This window comes from Lagopus leucura, unplaced genomic scaffold, assembly GCF_019238085.1.
Source record: "Lagopus leucura isolate 7727_CA_CO unplaced genomic scaffold, USGS_WTPT01 Super-Scaffold_100021, whole genome shotgun sequence".
NCBI classification, from domain to species: domain Eukaryota; kingdom Metazoa; phylum Chordata; class Aves; order Galliformes; family Phasianidae; genus Lagopus; species Lagopus leucura.
The window spans coordinates 708,043-725,985 of NW_024962274.1; the positions used below are offsets into that span (position 1 = coordinate 708,043).

General features: G+C 49.6%; 2 protein-coding genes across 2 annotated transcripts in view; both read right to left on the reverse strand.

Annotated features, from left to right (window-relative positions):
* The window catches only part of PSMD1 (proteasome 26S subunit, non-ATPase 1), a 61,790-nt gene extending 53,878 nt beyond the window's left edge, over positions 1-7,912 (reverse strand). The window contains exons 1-7 of the mRNA XM_042878092.1: positions 7,820-7,912; positions 6,028-6,071; positions 4,888-4,961; positions 4,474-4,643; positions 2,651-2,856; positions 2,352-2,495; positions 1,321-1,547 (exon numbers count right to left, since the gene is read on the reverse strand). Coding sequence (XP_042734026.1) covers positions 1,321-1,547; positions 2,352-2,495; positions 2,651-2,856; positions 4,474-4,643; positions 4,888-4,961; positions 6,028-6,071; positions 7,820-7,835 — 881 coding nt within the window. The 5' untranslated portion in view covers positions 7,836-7,912. The remainder of the gene's footprint in view (positions 1-1,320; positions 1,548-2,351; positions 2,496-2,650; positions 2,857-4,473; positions 4,644-4,887; positions 4,962-6,027; positions 6,072-7,819) is intronic.
* Positions 7,913-8,263: 351 nt separating this feature from the next.
* CUNH2orf72 (chromosome unknown C2orf72 homolog) lies at positions 8,264-13,068 on the reverse strand. The gene is made up of 3 exons (XM_042878139.1): positions 12,540-13,068; positions 10,473-10,589; positions 8,264-9,851 (listed from the first exon to the last, which is right to left on the reverse strand). The coding sequence occupies exons 1-3, from the start codon at positions 13,066-13,068 to the stop codon at positions 9,763-9,765; spliced, it is 735 nt and encodes a 244-aa protein (XP_042734073.1). The 3' UTR covers positions 8,264-9,762.
* Positions 13,069-17,943: the final 4,875 nt, after the last annotated feature.

A 17,943-nucleotide genomic window follows, 5' to 3' on the forward strand; every position in this document is an offset into this window, starting at 1 on the left:
GCCAAGCATTGTAATAACAGCTAAACACTACCCCAATATAGTAGGTCAGGATTTAGAGATGACAACTGGAAATACCATGACTTTGATAGACAAGGAGTGAATACCTGGAGGTCACTGCTGAAAAGCAAATTCCTCTAAGTTCAGCTGTCAGAGCACTAGAAGACAAGGGCCTGGAAATTCCCACCCTTTAACTTCATTAGGGAGACAAAAATAGAGCTGCTTGTAGTGAATGAACAGGCAGAAACAAGTGAGAAAATAGGGTCAACATCTAGCCAGGGTCATTATATCCCCACCCAAAAGCCCTGAGCTCGTCACTATTAGCATAAATGCCAGTGTTGACACGTAAATGAGGTATTCAGCTGTTGTTAGCACCCTCTCCTCATGCTTCACAGGCTGACTTATATATTATTTTGTGCCTTGGCTTTTACTTTAATAGGGAAGAAGAAAGAATAACTTCTCTATGTCCATATTATTGGTTCAGTTAGAACCAGTTCCTCACAGCTGCATAAACCCTTACACTCAGCCAGCCTTGACTTAGGCAGCGTTTTCCATCACACACTGTCAAAGATGGTAGGGGAATCAGGCTATGTACAGCCATGACAGCTCTGGAGACAAAAGAGCAGCTGGAACACAAACTTCTTCCACACTGCATCCTTGCCGGGCAGCAGCCTTAGGCTGGAGAGCTGACTCTCTACAAACAGGTTTAAAACAAAATCATGTAGGTCGATTACTTTCAAGTAGTCAAAAAGTAAAATAAAAAGACATTGAGGGATTGCTAGTGCCAATTTCAGGCATTTTTTAATTACCAGGGGCTTTTCACAGTTAACAGCCATTGATGCTGAGCACTGAACAAGTTTTAAGTTTAGGACTTGAACAAAACTCAGACTATATTTGAGCTAGCTCCTTTTGCTGAAAATACAAAAGGACATATAACACTACAGTATCACCTCCAAGCTTGCAAGTGTGGGAAGCCAAAGCTGTGTGTGACTGCCATGTGCCTTTTGCTCACAGTTGCCCTTTAACTCCACCAGTTTCTCCCAAGAGCACAAAGCATCAGAGCATTAATGCACTACTGCTCATTAGCTGAGCTACACGAAGCACACAAATGCACCCTGCTTCCCTAAACTGCAAAGATTTTTTGCAAACAGTGAACTCATCCAGTGGTAACATACAATTTCACCCTGAGCAAATACCATGCTTTGTCTGTTACCCAAGCTTACATAGAGTAACTCAATAACTTGTAATGCAGAGCCACGCACACAGGAAGCTCCAGCAGAGCAGAACTGTAACTGAACAAGTGTGCCTCTTCTCAAGCCCCACCTGTCTTTCTCTGAGCCAGGGACAGTGCCGGTGTTGGTGGATCCTGGCACGGAGGCAATAGGAGTTCCAACAGTGCGAAGATTTTGGATCACAGAAGACAAGAACTGCTGGCTAGCACTTTCATACAGGTCAAAGCAAATTTGATAAGCCATGAGAAGGTTATCTTCCTTCACTAGTTTTTCCAAGATGTCGCTTACAGCCTGTGGGTCATCCAAGAATATCAGGCACTGAGGGTGAGGAAGGGAAACAGAAAAGAGAAAAATCAGAGTTTATATATCTCAGAACGAAAAAGAAATACCAGTGAGGCCATGTGCCATTTTCTCATTGCCTTATATGCTGCTTCCATGGAATATCTCTTCAGAGTAAGCAGGCAATAAGAATCCACAGAGTTTTCACAGGTTAGTTTAAAAAATGAGACCAAGTATTATAAACTCAAGACACACGATTCAGCCCTTCCTATTTATGCAGCTTTATCTCTGGAGGTTGACAAAAAAAACTCCAAAGCACATGAAAGAAATATCTGTCATTTTGGAGAGTTGTCTTAGCACTCCTAAGTCACGTGTAGATGACATACCAATACAGCTGAGTGCTCAATAATCTGAGGAACCTCATATTTGGTTGTCTAAATACATGCAGACAACAGCTTGCAAAAAAAAAAAAAAAAAACAAAAACAAACAAACAAACAAAAAAAAACAGAAAAAAAACAAACCCAAATCACTGTAATTTTTCCTTGGAGGAATAAACAGAATTCCAAACAGCAGAACTGCTATCTGCTGCTCCCTACAGAAGCTTGAAATAATCAGTTGTTTGTGTCCCCAAACTGCCTTTGAACATTATCCCTTCTCTGTTGACCACCTGTAGAGTATCTGCATCTCTTTCCTCACATTCATTATGATATAAATTTGAATCATGCAATTGGGAAAAGACATTTCATTGGTTAGAAATGAAACATTGCTAGAGGTACTTGATTGGACACCTATAAGAATAACAACTTTTGAGACATCTTTAAACAGCGCCCTGAGAAGTTTACCTGGCACACGTTGATGAAGTCTGGCTTCTCCAGATTCATGTAGATTTTAACTAGAACTCTCAAGACTTTATTACGAAACTGTTTGTTCTGCATCAAAGACATACAGAGCTTCAAGCTGTAGGCCAGCATCCCAGGAACGTCGTTCTGAAAAGAAATTCAGAGACACAAAGTTTGGGTTTGAGCTGTCAAAACGGGATCTAGAAATTAGGACAAATCTACCTCCTTTCCATTTTAAAACTGCAGAGCAAAACCTGTGCACACAAAACCTCACAGTTTGGTTTTTCAGAACAAGCTTGTACCGATTCAAGGATGGTTTTCTCAAAGATGTCCAGCCTGCGTGTCTCCAGAGCAATGCCAATCGCCTGCTTGTACTTGTGGTCATCCAAGCACCGCTGGAACATTTTGTTCACTATGCCTTCTAGCCTTTCATCAACAGGTTTCTTTTCTCCTTCTGGCAGCTCTGCATTCTCCACACACTGCTTGGTATAGTGGTCGATACATTTTGCTGGAATGATATTAAACACAGAGGAAAAGATGTCAGCTTCCTACAGGTTTACAGTTTCCACATAGGTTGGAAAACAGACAGAGATCAGTGTGGAAAAAATAAGCAGTTATCACAGAATCACAGATCACAGAATCACAGAATCACCCGGGTTGGAAGGGCCCTCAAGGATCATGTAGTTCCAACCCCCCTGCCTAGCAGGGCCACCAAACATACACATTCAGATCAGGTTGCCCAGGACCCCGTCCAACCTGGCCTTAAACACGTCCAAGGACGGGGCATCCACAGCCTCCCTGGGCAGCCCGTTCCAGGGCCTAACCACTCTCCTAGTAAAGAACTTCCCCCTAACATCCAACCTAAATCTTCCCTCCTTCAACTTGGATCCATTTCCCCTAGTCCTGCTGTTGTCAGCCCTTTTGAAGAGTTTACTCCCCTCCTGGGTGTAGGTTCCCTTCAGGTATTGATAGGCTGCAATGAGGTCACCCCACAGCCTTCTCTTCTCCAGGCTGAACAAGCCCAACTCCCTCAGCCTGTCCTGATAGGGGAGGTGCTCCAGCCCCCTGATCACAGAAGACGTTCAGAAGCCATCCTATGCATAACAGCAAGACCAACAACACTGACACTATCGTGTCAAAATGCATCTCCATACTACTGACACTGAAGTTAGTAAATTCAGTAGATGACAACCTCTACAGAGCTATCTGACACTTCCAGCTCTCAGCAGTTATCCCATTTTTAAACAGTTGCCCAAATCTTCTACTCAAAATTAAATCATAGCCAGTGTATCAATTTATTCTGAAACTCTGTGGCAACCCGGGGCTCACTACACCTTCCTGAGGAAAGAGACCAGACTGTGTATGAAAGCATTCTGCCAGCAAAACACAACTGCACAGATGAGGCACATGAGCTACTTGTGCAGTCAAAGGTACAGACAGCAGTGGAAAAATATTTATAATCTCATCCAGCAAACTGACTGCAACAGCAAAACCAAGAAGATGCATTTAAAACGGAACCAAAGTCATTATCTTGGTTCAAGAACAGGATATTTTAAACAAATATAGAAGCAGCAATAGGAGACTTTCCTAATCCACCACAGGCATTAGCTGGGGAGACTGAAAGCCAGCCCATGTCCACTGTATCCTCTGACCAGCAACCCATGCCAGCGGATGATACTTCAGAAAAAAACCATTCAACCTACACAAAGGCTCAACATCTGGCTTGCTGCTTTGTTTAAAAGAGAATTTAAAAAATGGCAGCCCCTGGTGAGCAGCTGTTTTTATTAGATGATTACTCCCAAAGTTATGCTGACATTGACAACACGAGAAAAACAAATGAGAGAAGGAAAAATACACAAAGTAATTTTGCTGTTAGGAACTTGCAGTGGAACAACAGTTAAGAACAGGAAAAGACTGCCGTAAGTTCTACATCAGTTCTGTTATGGGATCTTAAAGTGGACGGGAAAACAAGGCAAAAATAAACTGAGTAGAAGTAGCAGCAGCAACAATTCCAATACAAGGAGTGGAATGTGGGGAAAAACAGCTAAAGCAAGGGAAATCTCTAAACAGGACAGTTCTGATAACACAAATGCCTGCGTTTTCTTTGGCAGCAGCAGCTGTTTACCAATGATCGTTTCCACATATTCCGAGTTGTCGTTGACGTTGAAGAGGTCACCGGCTCCCAGGGCATAGTTCAGAGATTCCTCAAAAGCTCCCAGGTGGTAAAACACTTTGGAAGCAACCAAAGCAGCAAACTGCCGACTCCGGAAGCCCTCATCTTCATAGAGAACTTCACTAAAAAGAGGAGAGAGAAGAGCTTCATCTTTGTGCTCGGTTCTCTTAAAGGCCACACGTCAGACTGGCTGAACTTTCGTCTTTGGGACGACAGTTTCAACACCACATTCCTTCAAAATTAATGCTTTCCAGGAAGCATGAGGCTAGATCCCATAGCCAGTATCAGGCAAGGAGAATGACATGCACTTAGTGTATATTTTCTCTTAAAGCAGCACACCCTGCAGTAATGGGTGCTTTTTCTTACATTTTGTCCACTGACTCGGAGATTTCTGCCCAGAAGTCATTGACAACAGCATTCAGCTTGTGAAGAGCAAATTCCTAGAGATAATAATAATGCAAAGTTATGTTACATAAAGAATGCATTTAGTACCTTCCCTCGGCAAAAAATTATGTGTGATCCAGCACTAACATGACAAGAATTGATCCACCTAAACAACAAGCTCTACTTTAATAAAGTTCCACAAAGGCTCTCTAATCTTTGCAACACTTGTGCAAAAAAAAAAACGGCTGCTTCATTTACGAGCAGAGGCAGGGGAGCCTGATGCTCCTTCCCATGGTCTTTCTGTGAGGTCTGGTTGGCTAAAACAGATGAAAGCTCAAATTCCTCAAAATGCAAAGTTTTCAAAGGGTCTGGAACAACCTTAAGATAGCACAAAGAACTCCAACCCACGGTCTACACCAGCCAACACTTTTAATTAACTTGGACACTATGCTTTCCCAGATGAATGATATACAGGCTGTAAACAGCCCACTTGCAGCCAGCTCAGAGCAAAGCAGGGCTAATTCAAATCTATCACCATTTATGTCTGTTTTGAAGCAAAACCTGCAGGGGATTGCCTACATTACAAGATGCATCCCTCCTTCCTAAAAGGAGATCTGTCCTTGTGCTCAGAAAATCAGAGAGCATCACCAAACCATCATCACTTTGGGTGTTTGGTGTCGTCCAGTGGATTCAGAACTCTGAGGGCTGCAGAGCTCCTGCTGCTGTTATCTTCTCTTATTACTAATGCAACTTTCTTTCAAGAGAAATCTCTAAGTGTGATTATTATTTCACATACATGCAGTTATGCTAACAACTCTTCAGCTTTGAATTTTACATAGTCAAAATGCAGTCTCTGGTACACATTTAAGTAGCAAAGTCCCACTATGATTAAGATAAGCGGAGGCTTCAGCAAAGCCCCAGTTTGATCCATATTCAAAACAAAGAAGTTTGCCATCTGTTTTTTTTCAGTCCTTGCTTTCAGGCTGGATATTACCTGGAGCTCACCTGTCCCTGGCTAAGCATTACAGTTACTGAGATCCAAGCATTTTTTACTTTAAGCTCAAAAGCAATGCATTTGCCATTATTTTTTGCCAAATGTAATAAGCAGCACCTTGAGCTTACCTTGAGCTGTGGCTCTTCTTCATCCAGAAGAGAGATAATTCCAGCTGCAAAACAAGATCACAGTCAGTTTGGGACTGCTTTAGATGTGAATGTGCCATTTAGCTCAAAAATAAAAGAACAGGAAAGAACGCTGATGTTGGAATGCTGGTAAAATCTTCCATATTAACATTCCAAGACCAGATCCAAGTTCGTACTAAAAATAAAATAGCTCATAATTTATAATTGGAAAGGTACATTCCTCATAAAAGACGATCCTTTTTTGAAGAGCTTGGATGGAAGAACAGCCATAGATGGCTCACTGTCAGACCAGAAGGCTGCAGCTGAAAGGATGGGCAAAGGACCTGCCTGAGTTCCAGCACAACTCACTAATGTTGATCTTCCATGTCACATACATTGATAACTTTTTTAAACCTACAGGAGACACCAAACTAGAAAGGCCAGCAAGCCTGCTGACAGGCAGAACTGGGCTTTCAAAAGGTTTTGACAAACTGTGAGAAGGGAGGGAAGAATCCAAGGGGAGTGTAACATTCCAAAGGGAGAGCAAAGATCAAATCTAAAACACATGACATAGAAAGGAATCACAGTGGCACAACAAACTCAGCTGAAACACTACCAGCAATATCATATGGCTGCACCAGGAGGCACAGAACCCAAACTTCACACTGAGATGTGGAAGAGTATTTCCTGGCAGACGCAGGAGGCAATCCTCCCCTCTGCTTGGCACAGATGTGCCCACACACAACCAGTGTCCACTGCTAGGCACCCTGCTACAGGAGCAGGCTGGGGCGTACAGAGCTGAGCAATGACAAAAGGTCTTAGGAACCACGACTCAGAAAGGCTGACTGGAGGCCTGGAGCTGGCCAGTCTGCTGAGATAAGGCAGCTGTCAGCAAAAAGCCAAAAAGATGACTGATCTGATCTCTGTGTTGAATATGAAGAGCAGCAATAGGACCAAGTTATATTTGGAGCTCTAATGGCTGAGGTACGATGACAAGAAAAGTTTTCTGACAGAAAGAAAGTTCCTCGCTTTACCTGTAAAATGTGCAATTTCTATTGTCAGAGATTTTAGACTTATACTTGTATCTGCCAGCAGCAACTGGAAGAACACTGAAGGGCCCCGCAGGTGCAACTGGTAGCAGCACAGGGCTCCATGCTGTTACAGCAACTCTGCCCCAAATAAGCAGTTTGTTTTTACCCACATGTTCCCACACCTCCAGGTAAAGGCAATCTCACTGATCTTCAACAAACTATTTCTCCTCTTTTAAAACTCCTTCAAAATGAACTCCTGCTTCTTCTCAACTGCAACAAGGCTTCAAACATAAAACCAAGAGCTGACAAACAGAGCACTGCCTGCAGACTGCCATGCTCTGCGACGTTTCCCTCCCAAAGCCAAAACCATTCACATTCCAAGTTCTGTCCTGAGTACTTTCAGAAACACTCCTCCTATTTTCTTAAAAACCATAAAAGCTCTCCGCAGGTCCAGAAGCAGCGTTTGACATCTCATTCCTCACGCAGCCTCTGCCTCCCGCCCGTCCCCAACGGAGCGCCGGCCCCGATTCTACAGGCGAGCAGCGAGAGGCCTCCGGATAGCTCAGGCTTAAATCGCCGGTTGTGGCCGCCGAGCCGCGCGGAGACGGCGGCCACGGGTGACCCGGCCGGAGAGGTGAAGGCCCATTTCGGGCCGCCCCTCCGAGTCCTCCGACCGGCGGCCCCGCGGCCTGCGACGGCGCCCAGTCACGGCCCTGACTCAGCGAAACCCCGGCGAACTGCACGGCCCTGCGCCGCTCCCTCACCGGCCGAGGTGATCATAGTGCCGCCCGCCCGGCCCGCGGAGGGAGGTGGCGCCCGCTCCGCTGCGCTCCGCTCCGGCTCAGCCGCACCGCTGCTGCCGCTGGAATCCCCTCCGCGCCTCTGCCGCTCCGCCGCCAACCGGCCCGGAAGTGCCGCCGAGGCCCCCTTCCGGCAGGGCTTCTCAGCTGCCGGGCAAAGGTGGCCGCGGCGATCGCCTGCTCGAAAAGCCGTGGGGAATCAGGAGGAAGTCGGGCAGCCCTTCCCGCCCGGCCGTAGCGGCGGGCTGTACGCTTTACGCACGTTGAAGGCGCGTGGTGGCAGCGGCGTTACCCAGCACTGCACGTGGCGTTTAGCTCAATTAAACCACGCACCGCCTTATTTTAAGGACAACCGTATGGCAAACTGAAAATACAAACAAAACAAAACAAAACAAAAAAAGAAACAAGTTCCAGTTGAGAAATTGAGTGTGTTTATTGATTACAGCCAGCACTTGGAATAACAGTGCCCTTCAATTAGGAAATCATCGAGGTGCACAGAACGCAGTGCAGCACTTCGGCGTGGGGAAAGGATGGAGGTCAGAGTGCTGGGCTAACACAGGGCTAATGCAGGGCCGTGCTCCATGGCCTGCAGGAAAGCACTCCTGCTCCCAAAGGGCAGAACAGCACTGTCAGAAGGTAGTTTTTCACAGTAAGGCACTGGCACAGGTTGCACAGAGGTGGTGGCGCCCCGTCCTTGCAGACAGCTGAGGTCAGGCTGGACGGGGCTCAGCACTGATGGAGCTGTTGGTGTCCCTGTTCAGTGCAGGGAGTTGGGCCAGAAGGCCCTTAAGGGACACTTTTAACTCAGTTCTATGACTGTAGGAAGCACTGCTGCGATCCAGCATGGAGCGGGGCTGCAGGACGGGCCGGAGCTTCTGCCTGAGCTGAGGGGAGCTGAGGACAGCCAGGCACAGACAAAACCCAGCTGTTTGTGCTAAAAATAAAATGAAACCCGCTTTATGTTGCATTAAAATAAAAGTTTAAAGAGGTATTTGAGCATTACATCGTATCACCCATAAAGCAACCCTGCAGGAGGTTGGAACTTTGATGTCTATTCCAAACCAAGCCGTTCTGTGACTCTATGATTCCATGCTGCCCCACAGGCCACAGGCAGCCCTTTGGAACTGCTTAAATAGGTGATGTTTAAACACTTCTATCAAGTGGCTGCCACCACAGCTGTGGAGATGTCCCAGGTACGACAGACCTGTGCCGTACCCCATCTCACCCCAAGCACACCGCAGTCCTGTCTGCCTCCCTCCAGCATGGGCAATGTGTCAGTCAGTCTGCGAGCTCCACGATGGGACAGACGGACACATCCTGCTCTCAGAACCACCCTCTGCTCCAAATGCCAGGAATATCTTTTGTGTTGTACTTGCTGTCCAGAGCTGTATTTCTTCATGTTATTCACATGTTTCCAAGCTTTTCAACTGGCTGGTAGATACAAGACTTCATACTTAGTCCCATTGCAATCTCCATGCCACTGCATTAATTGTCTTTTTTTTTTTTTTTTCCCAGATCAAAGAGAAGTCAGCAGCTTCAGAATAAAGAATAAAGCAGAAAAATAAGGCAGAAGAATCCATGTGCCTGGGAGGCCATCTCTAGCAATCTCAGTGGGGAGCTTTGTTCATTTCCCTTTGTTTGGGCAGATGGAAGCTGAAGTCCCCACGTCACCTTGCCCAGGATGGAGGATACACTCCTAAAGGGCTCATCCAAAGCCCAGTGTCCACCAGCACAGCCCCATAGGCAGGGGGTGGCTTTGTCATGGAGCTCAGAGGCTGTTGGCAGCCACAGAAGACCTTGGTGAAATCTGTGGGCTCTCTGAGGGTGAGTGGGCACAGCTGCTCCTTCTACTGCTCCACACCAGCCAGGCAGAACCGGGACAGGGATCACATCAGGTGCCCACAGCTTTAGGTGCCCACACCTCCAGCAGCATCTTCATAGTTTCCATTGGGAGACAGACTGGTCAGAGCCACCTCTTGGGGGTCCTGCAAGTTGTCTGCAAAGAGCAGAGAGAGGTCAGGGGACAGTGGAGTGGGAAACCCTTCCTCATGTAAACTGCAGCTTAAAGCGCTACAGACATAAAGCATGGAGACGAAGTGAATGGTAGATACCACCTAAGCACAGGTGATTTTTTTTGTAATGGATTCTCCTTTTGCTTTACAAACTCAACATCCCCTTAAAATGCAGCAAAAGAGCAGTGGCCCCACAGAGTCCTGTGGTTTCAGCAGCCTCCAAATGAGCTGCACAGGTCTGAGGCTTCACTGCCTGCTTTGAACTGGAGCCTGAAGCTGACTGCCCTCCCACTCTTGTCAGTGGTTTAGGAATGCGCTTCCTGCAGAACGCAGCATGTAGGATTGGGGTGATGCTTCCAACTCACTGTGTGGATGCACAGTTGTGTCACTGCCCATCAGTGCTCCCAGGCACTGGGCCCAGCATGCTTTTATTTAGGTGAACACTGTCTGTCTTCGGGTTCTGGCCAAACCTGGGCCAGGAAGTGATATCTGGAGCAGGAAACAGTGTCAGGAGGCCACCAACAAGAGGTGTGGGCATATGGACAGCCAAGAAGCCAGTGAGGAGCCTCCAGCAATCAGCATGTGTGCAAGGCAGCTGGGTGTACCTTCATGGACATTGTTGGCAGCTTTTGACACGTGGCCTTTTCTCTGGCTCCTCCGGCTCCAAGAGATGCACTGCAGGAGGGCAGGCATCCTCCACCTTTCCCTCTCTTTCCCCTCCTCTGGATAAAGCACAGAAGCATTCAGAACATCAGAGGCACTGCTTCCCCAGTTCCCACCAGCCTAACTCCCACCACACCAACTCCAACAGCTAAACCCACCACCCTGGGAAAGCATGGAACAGCTCCTGCAAACCCTCATAGTGGCCTGAAAGCTCCCCATTGCCCTGGAAATTCATCTAAAGGACAACAGAGGTAGCAGCAAGTTATTGCAAACTTTCATGCTGCTATAGCAAAACACTGCAGCAGCTTATTTTATAGTCTGCAACAGCTCAGCATCCCCATCTAAATGCCACTTGGCCTTTCACCTCCTAGGAGATCTTGTCTCCCAGTGGCAAATGATAAACCACTTCAGTGTCCTTCGTCTTATTGCAACACCAAAGGGCTCACAGTAGCAGCATTTCCTGCTGTCTGACAGCCCCAGACTTCCAGCCACCAACACATCCCCTGATCGCAGTCCTTGAGGACGCAGCAGGGAGCAGCCTGGCACAAATCCTTTGCAAAAGCCAGAAGGGAAACATGACAAACTCAGCCCCAGCTAAGGGTTGTTTTTTGGTAACATTCCTCAAACCTGCTTTGCAAGCTGCTCCAAACCCCAGGCCCATCTCACACGCATTCCTCCTGCACGTTCCACTAAAAATCTTATTCTCCTTGGGAAGAGCCATGGGATGAAGGAGCCTGGGCTCCAGAGAAGCTCATGCTGTCCTATGGGCTGGCACCGCCAGAGAGATCCCCAGCTCTCAGGTGGGCACAGAAGGGTCACACAGGCATTTTGGAGCACACGGCTCACAGGGGCATGGAAAGAAGCTGATCTTGCATCAGGTTGAACCCTGAAGCTGAGGAGCATCCTCATTACCAATACAGTTCATGGGATGCTTCTATGACTCAGAGCACCAGCAGAGTCCTGGTGAGCAATGCTGAGTCCTCCTACCCACAGTGCTTGTAAAGCCAGTGGGCTGCCTGCACAGCACCGCTCTGGCTTTCTGCTCCTCTTTCTCCACTGCACTCCACACCCACACCCACACCAGCGTGAAAGATAAATCCACAGATAATCCCAAAGATTCATGCACTGAGGCAAATGCCAGCAAATCACAAAGGGGGGGAAAAAAAAGTGTGCACTCAGGAATGCTTCCCTGCTCCTGCAGCTGCTGTGCCCAGAACTGGGGGACACTACCAGAAGAAATTCTTGCAGGAAGTATGTGAGGAAAGCAAAAGGCTGCAGGAAGGAAGCTGGAAAGAAGACCATGCATGCATTGGCACAAAGTGTGAGGGCAGTGAGAATGCAGCTTCACACTCTTGCAGGAAAATGCAATGGGTCCTGGTGGTCTCAAAGCCCTTGAAGGCTCAGATCCAAGATTCTGGATTGAGCCAATGGGAAGAAGCACCTGATTCTTGGGGCTGCATCCTGTGCTTGCAGGTAAACACCACTCACCCTTCTCTGTGCATCAAATGCTGTTCCTCAGGCTCTCACCCTGCCATCCTTATGCTGCTCACCTAGCTGCCAACAGCTTGTGGTTTTAGAACCAAGTGCTCACTTGTTATTGTTCTGACTTGCGTGAAACCAATGCCAGCATCTTCCTCCTGCAGAACCTGCCTGCCCTCTGTGGCCAGGGCTGCACCCCAAGCCCCAGAATGCCCATCCATCAGCACCTGAATGTGCATCCTAAGCACCACGCCACAGCCGTTGCCCGCCACATCCCTGCTTCCCAACCCATGGCCCATCCTCCCCAGAAGGAGACCCACGGGGAAGGGGCAGAGCCTATTGGGAAAGCTCAGATCCCACTGCATGAAACGGATCCCACTGGGGACAGCAGGAAGTCCCTGGGGAGGGGCAGATCTCCCTGGCAAATCCTGCAGAAGTGAGGCAGCGGGCCGGATCAGGGAGATCAATGCGTGCCCCATTCGTGCCACCCTCCATCCCTCCCCCGTCCGATTTCCCCAAACCCTCGGTACCTGCGGGGTGCTGCAGGGCGGCCCGCAGAGCTCGGCAGGCGGCGGTGCGGCATTCCCGCAGCGCTGCGGGACTCCCGGGGCTGTAACGCGCCGCCTGCACGGTGCCCGCCGCCGGGAAGTGCCGCCGCAGCGTCGCGTCCAGCACCGCCGCGTCCTCCCCGTCCCCACCGGGCAGAAGAACGCCGACGACGGCGGGCGGCGGCCCCCGAGGCAAACGGCCCCGCACGTCCCGCACCACCTCCCGCAGCCGCGCACGGCTCCCGCGGCCCCGCGCCGTTCCTCCGCGGCACAGCACCAGCAGCAGCCGGGCCCCCAGTTCCCGCCGCCGGCATCGGGACCGGGACGGGCATCCCGGCTCCACCCCCTGCCCCGGAGGAGCCTCGTCGCCCAGCAGCTCCCGGGCGAACGACGCCAACGTGGCCGCCGCCGGAGCGCCGTCCGCCACCACCTCGGCCACCAGCAGCACCGCCCGCCGCCCGCCCGCCCGCTCCACCAACGCCCGCAGCTCCCGCAGCTCCGCCGCCTCCATCCCCCGCTGCCGCCGCCGCTGCGTTCCCTGAGCGGAGCTCCGCACCGCCCCCGGCACCGCCCCCACCGGCCCCGGTTCCCGCCCCGAGCCCAGAGCATCTCCCGGTTCCGGTACCGGTGGACACGGGCTTTGCCCAGCCCTGGCACGGCTGTCAGGTGAAGAGGGAAGTCCCAGCAGCAATGGTAAACGTTTACTCTGCTACGCACGACATTCCCCATACATTTAATGTCTTGTTGCAAGAATACGGGAGGATGCGAACAGCTGAAAGGTGCCGACAGCAGCATTGCCCTTGCAGACATCCTCTAGGGGACAACATAGACGTATTGGAGTTGAAAGGGTCTCTTAAAGGCCATCTGGTCCAACTCCCTGCAATGAACAGGGACACCTACAGCTCCATCAGGTGCTCAGAGCCCCATCCAGCCTGACCACGGGTATCAGGAAGGGCAGCCTGGGAAGGTCACTGTGTGCCAATAGCTTTAAGCCAGGAGAACGCGTGTCCCAGTTACAACAGGCTCAGCAAACACATCCCCACACCGGCACTGTGGGGTCAGACAGTCAGGGCAGGGGTTTCAGACAGCCTCTCTGGCTCTTAATAAAAGGACCTTACTCATTGACTAGTGCTGGTAATCAAGTCAGAGGAGATAAACAAGGTTAGGGTCCTCTTCCAAAGATCAGGGTCTGTTGGCAGAGGAGCCCACGCTCCTGTACAGCTGTAACCCCAAGAGCAGCTGTCTGCACACCAGGGCTCCAGCCTGACACCACCCAGCTGCAGCAGGTGACACCAGCCAGCTGCGGCCTTAAGGTCAGCCAGATTTTGCATTTACAGGAATCTTGCTCAGTGAAGGGGCTTTTGTGCATCCCATGCCCAGAACGAGGTCTGCTTCCCGTTCCTCTGATGTTTAAACTGCTGGTAAGCTCATCCAAAAACTAATATTTGGGAATGGATGGAGCTGTTTATCACGGCCACTGCAGTTGTATTGTTAATTTTGGGTACACACATACTGCTGCCAGCAAGGGCTGCTTGGAGAGGTGAACATCACCCACAATACCCAAACAACCTCGTTTACACTTCCTTACTCATTAACAGAGGAGGGACCTAAAAGCAAACACACTTTTATCTTCCTCTGTGTTGCTTAAAGAGATACAGCACAGCGAGGCAGAGGCAGCGTCAGCTCAGCAGTGTGTGCAGTGCCCACGGAGTGATGTTGGAGTGCAGCAGGCACCTGAACGCAGACCTGGATGTACATACAGGTCCTGCTGCTCCACCCTTTGCCTTCACACTGTAACCCGATGGATGTGCTGGCAGCAAATCAACAGCTTGCTCTAAATGAGGGCAATTGTACTTCTTGCATGCGCCCATGCCTGCTAAGAGCAAAGATCAGTTCATTTTGGACTGCAAAAAGAGGAAGACAGGGTGCTTGGTACAGAAACACAGTGCTGTGAGCTCTGAGCAAGACTAAAAACCCATTGGATCCGGCCCCTTAGGAGATGATTCACCATGATTCACCTCTCATCTAAAGTGAGAGGACACGAGAAAGGACTTTTGTACCAATTTTTGACAGTCCTCAGTGCAGCTCTTCAAACTCTTCCTCTCGGTTCTCCAAGCCCACCTCCACTTATTGCAGTGGAAAGCCACGGAACCTGTGAGAGATGTCAGACAGTGCCTGCACGGCTGTCTGGGAGCCCCAGAGAGCCTGCAGTTGGGCAGCTGGCAAGGTGCCTTCCTGGCACACAAGGTGTGCTCGCACTTTGTCCTGGCACGTAGGCACGATGCACCACATCACCACGGAAAGAATCCACACTCAAAATTTCCCCTGGAGGATCCTTTCCCTCAGGGAAAATCCCTGCAAATCCCCCCTGCTCTGCATGAGTTTGTATGGCACCTGGTGCTCGGTGCTTTACAGCTCAGAGATGCACACAGAGAAATCAAATAAAGACAAGGCTTTAATAATTCTCTCCATAACAGATAAGATTTTAGGTGGATACAAGATCTGGGAAAAAAAAAAAAATAAAAATAAAGGTTATCCTTATGAAGCCCTAACAGGAAAAAAAAAAACAGCTAACCACGGTGCCTTGCCCTGCCCAGAAAGAGAGGGCGAGAAGTGAGCTCAGCTTTTATTGGGCTCACTGCTGATAGAGACCAAAATCATCCACAGCTCCCACAGTGCCCCCCACCCAAGAACCCCCATTCCTGATGGACTCTGGTGTGAGCCCATCCCCAGCCCTTCCAGCAAGGCAGGTGGGAATGTCTGCACACATCCAACTGCTCAGACAGCTTGTCCTTGACCCTTTGTCTACTCTGGCACGCAGAAGTAGCTTGGGAAAGACCAACGCGCTGATGGCAAACAGCACCACGGCAGGAGAGGGACCTTTATCTTGTTTGCAGCCAATAAGTCAGAGCCAGAAGCAAACTTTGCTCACCCACTGTCCTGTGGCTGCAGAGAACCCAGAGGAATGTCAGGAGCTTTGTGCTGCTGGGAACCATGCAGCAAAGAAAGCAAGCAGAAACTCAGTGATTTCTGCTAGGGTGGATTGCCTGCCCAGCTGATGCTGGGAAGACCTCAGGGCTTTGGAGCAAGGCTGGCATCAAGCTGAGGGAGCAGCGTCCCCTTCTGGCAGCTGAGATATCGTGCACTGCATCACTTGTGCAGGACTGGCAGACAAGCAAAGCACCACGAAGGAAATGTTCTACAGAGAGACACCTGGGTGAAACCCAACCTGCAAATCCTGCTGTCTCCAGGAATTCGTTTGCAACTCATCTGTGATACCTCACGTGGCACAGGCTCAGGCTGAGGACAGCGACCCACTGCTGGGTGCTGATTTGAGCCGGACAAGCAGAACTGGGATTCGGTGAGCTGACATCTAGGGGAGGAAACACAGGATAGGAGCACAGCAGGAACCACGCTGGTAACAGCCCTTCCCTACAGCTCACCCAAAAGAATTACTGCTTCTCACTGAGAAGAACGCAAGGCTGGTGGTACAGCTATGAGCAGTCATGGGAAGCCCCAGCGATGGAGTTGGGGTGGAGGTTCTCACACTGAGCAGCATCTCCACAGCCATGTGTTTTGGGGCAGTGAGAGCCACCACAGTCACACTTGGAAGTTAACAGCACATGGGCTCTGACTCACATCTTCCATTCCCAGACCAGGACTCAATCCCTCATTTTAAATTCCAGCTTGTCTTCCCTCCTACATCTGAACCTGGTCACTGAGTACCACTAAGCATCACACAGGTCAGATATCAGGAAAAACTCTGAAAGAGCAGTGGTGTGCTGGCACAGGCTGCTCAAGATGGTGGTCACCATCCCTGGAGGTGTTCAAGAGCCATGGAGATGAGGCACTGAGGAATGTGATTAACGGGTAATATTGGTGGTAGGAGGATGGTTGGATTAGATGATCTTAGAGGTCTTTTCCAAACTTATGTTGGCTCTTCCTGCTTCTCAGACCCTCCACACTCCTGCCCAAGCTTGTGGTTCTGTTCCCAGAAAGCCCATCCTTGTCCCTTGCCCCTATTTAGCTATGTCCCAGGATACCTTCTTGGCAATTAAAGACTTCTCTTAGTGCTCTACATGCAGCTCTCTTGACCTCCATGATGCTATCAGGCTGGTCTGCCTTGTAGACCGCTGCCTCCACCACGAGCTGCTGGAAAGCGCCATCCAACAGACACTGCATCCTCCTGAGTGCTTCCACGGCCCGGGACAGCTCCTCCTGGGAGCCTGAATGGATCACCACCAGCACCAGCGCAGCTGGCACGCATGGGAACAAGTTCCTTATGTTAAAGAGGGTCTCATCCAGATAATCCCACTGCATCAGCTGCTTCAAAGTGGTGGCTTGCCAAACCATAAAAACCAGGTGCGGTTGAACGTCTTCCTCCTCCTCTTTTTCCTCCGTCTGCTGCAGTTCAGTCCTCCCATCACCTGCACTGAACAGGTCCTGAGCAAAATCCATCAGCACTGAGGGGGCTGTCATGTGGACATCCTTCATCTCCATCACCAGCAGCTCCCCATTCTTCACCCCCAGCATGTTCAGTAGGTTAAGGAACTCACAGTTGGTTTGGTCTGTAAGGGAGCAGCTGGTGGGCTCCTCTGATCCCATAGCTTCTTCCTGTGCAATTATTTTTTGCTGCACTGCTGAGGAAAGGAGTGAAAGGGGTTTTCACTCAGGAGCTGTAGCAAAGGTACTTGCAGTAGAGGCCTTCCAACAGGCTACACCTGTTTCTTTCAGTTGTGTGCAAACACAATTTGGTGAGGAACAAACAAATGCTATAGAAAATAATGTGTATTCCACCTCACACTTCTTTGAATCTCACACGTACAACTCCTCGGTGCTTGTAAAAATAAAGCCTTGCTTGACCCAAGTACCCTGCAAACTGCCCACTGCTTATCCATGTAAATGCTGCAGCTTTTCACTCTTAAGTGCCCTCTTGCTGTTGAAGGAGGCAAATTCAGTTGTTTTAGCTAGGAAATAATTTGTACACCAGGCGTCAGTAGCCAGGTCCAAACCACTATTGAATTACACTTAAAAAAGGTATTTATCCAATAATGTACTCTAAGTCAGAACACAGCTGTTCCACCTCCTTCAGAAGAAAAAGGATCAGTCCTGAATGAAACACCAGCCCACCACAGGAGAGAACTGCAGGAACACAGGAGAACAAAGGCCCAGCTCAGGCGTCCCAGCCCAGGCACAGGATCTCACATGGGGAATGAAAACATCAGTGTACCTGAGTGAAGGTGAGGGCAACCTCTTCCCTGCCTCAGCAACGACCACCCACTCAGGGTACTGATGACTCCTTTGGAGAGTGAATTAAGACTATGACATCAGCAGCAGCCATGCCAACCTGCAGCTGTCTGAAGCTTCCCTTAAAGTCATACAGTAT

What these genes read in the sequence shown, in the direction of transcription:
- CUNH2orf72 (XM_042878139.1), bottom strand. Translation starts at nt 13,068, where the DNA reads ATGGAGGCGGCGGAGCTGCGGGAGCTGCGGGCGTTGGTGGAGCGGGCG. An exon ending in CGCCCTGCAGCACCCCGCAG is followed by an intron (nt 10,590 to 12,539) that starts GTACCGAGGGTT and finishes TGCTTTATCCAG; the next exon opens with AGGAGGGGAAAGAGAGGGAA. An exon ending in TGCCAACAATGTCCATGAAG is followed by an intron (nt 9,852 to 10,472) that starts GTACACCCAGCT and finishes TGCTCTTTGCAG; the next exon opens with ACAACTTGCAGGACCCCCAA.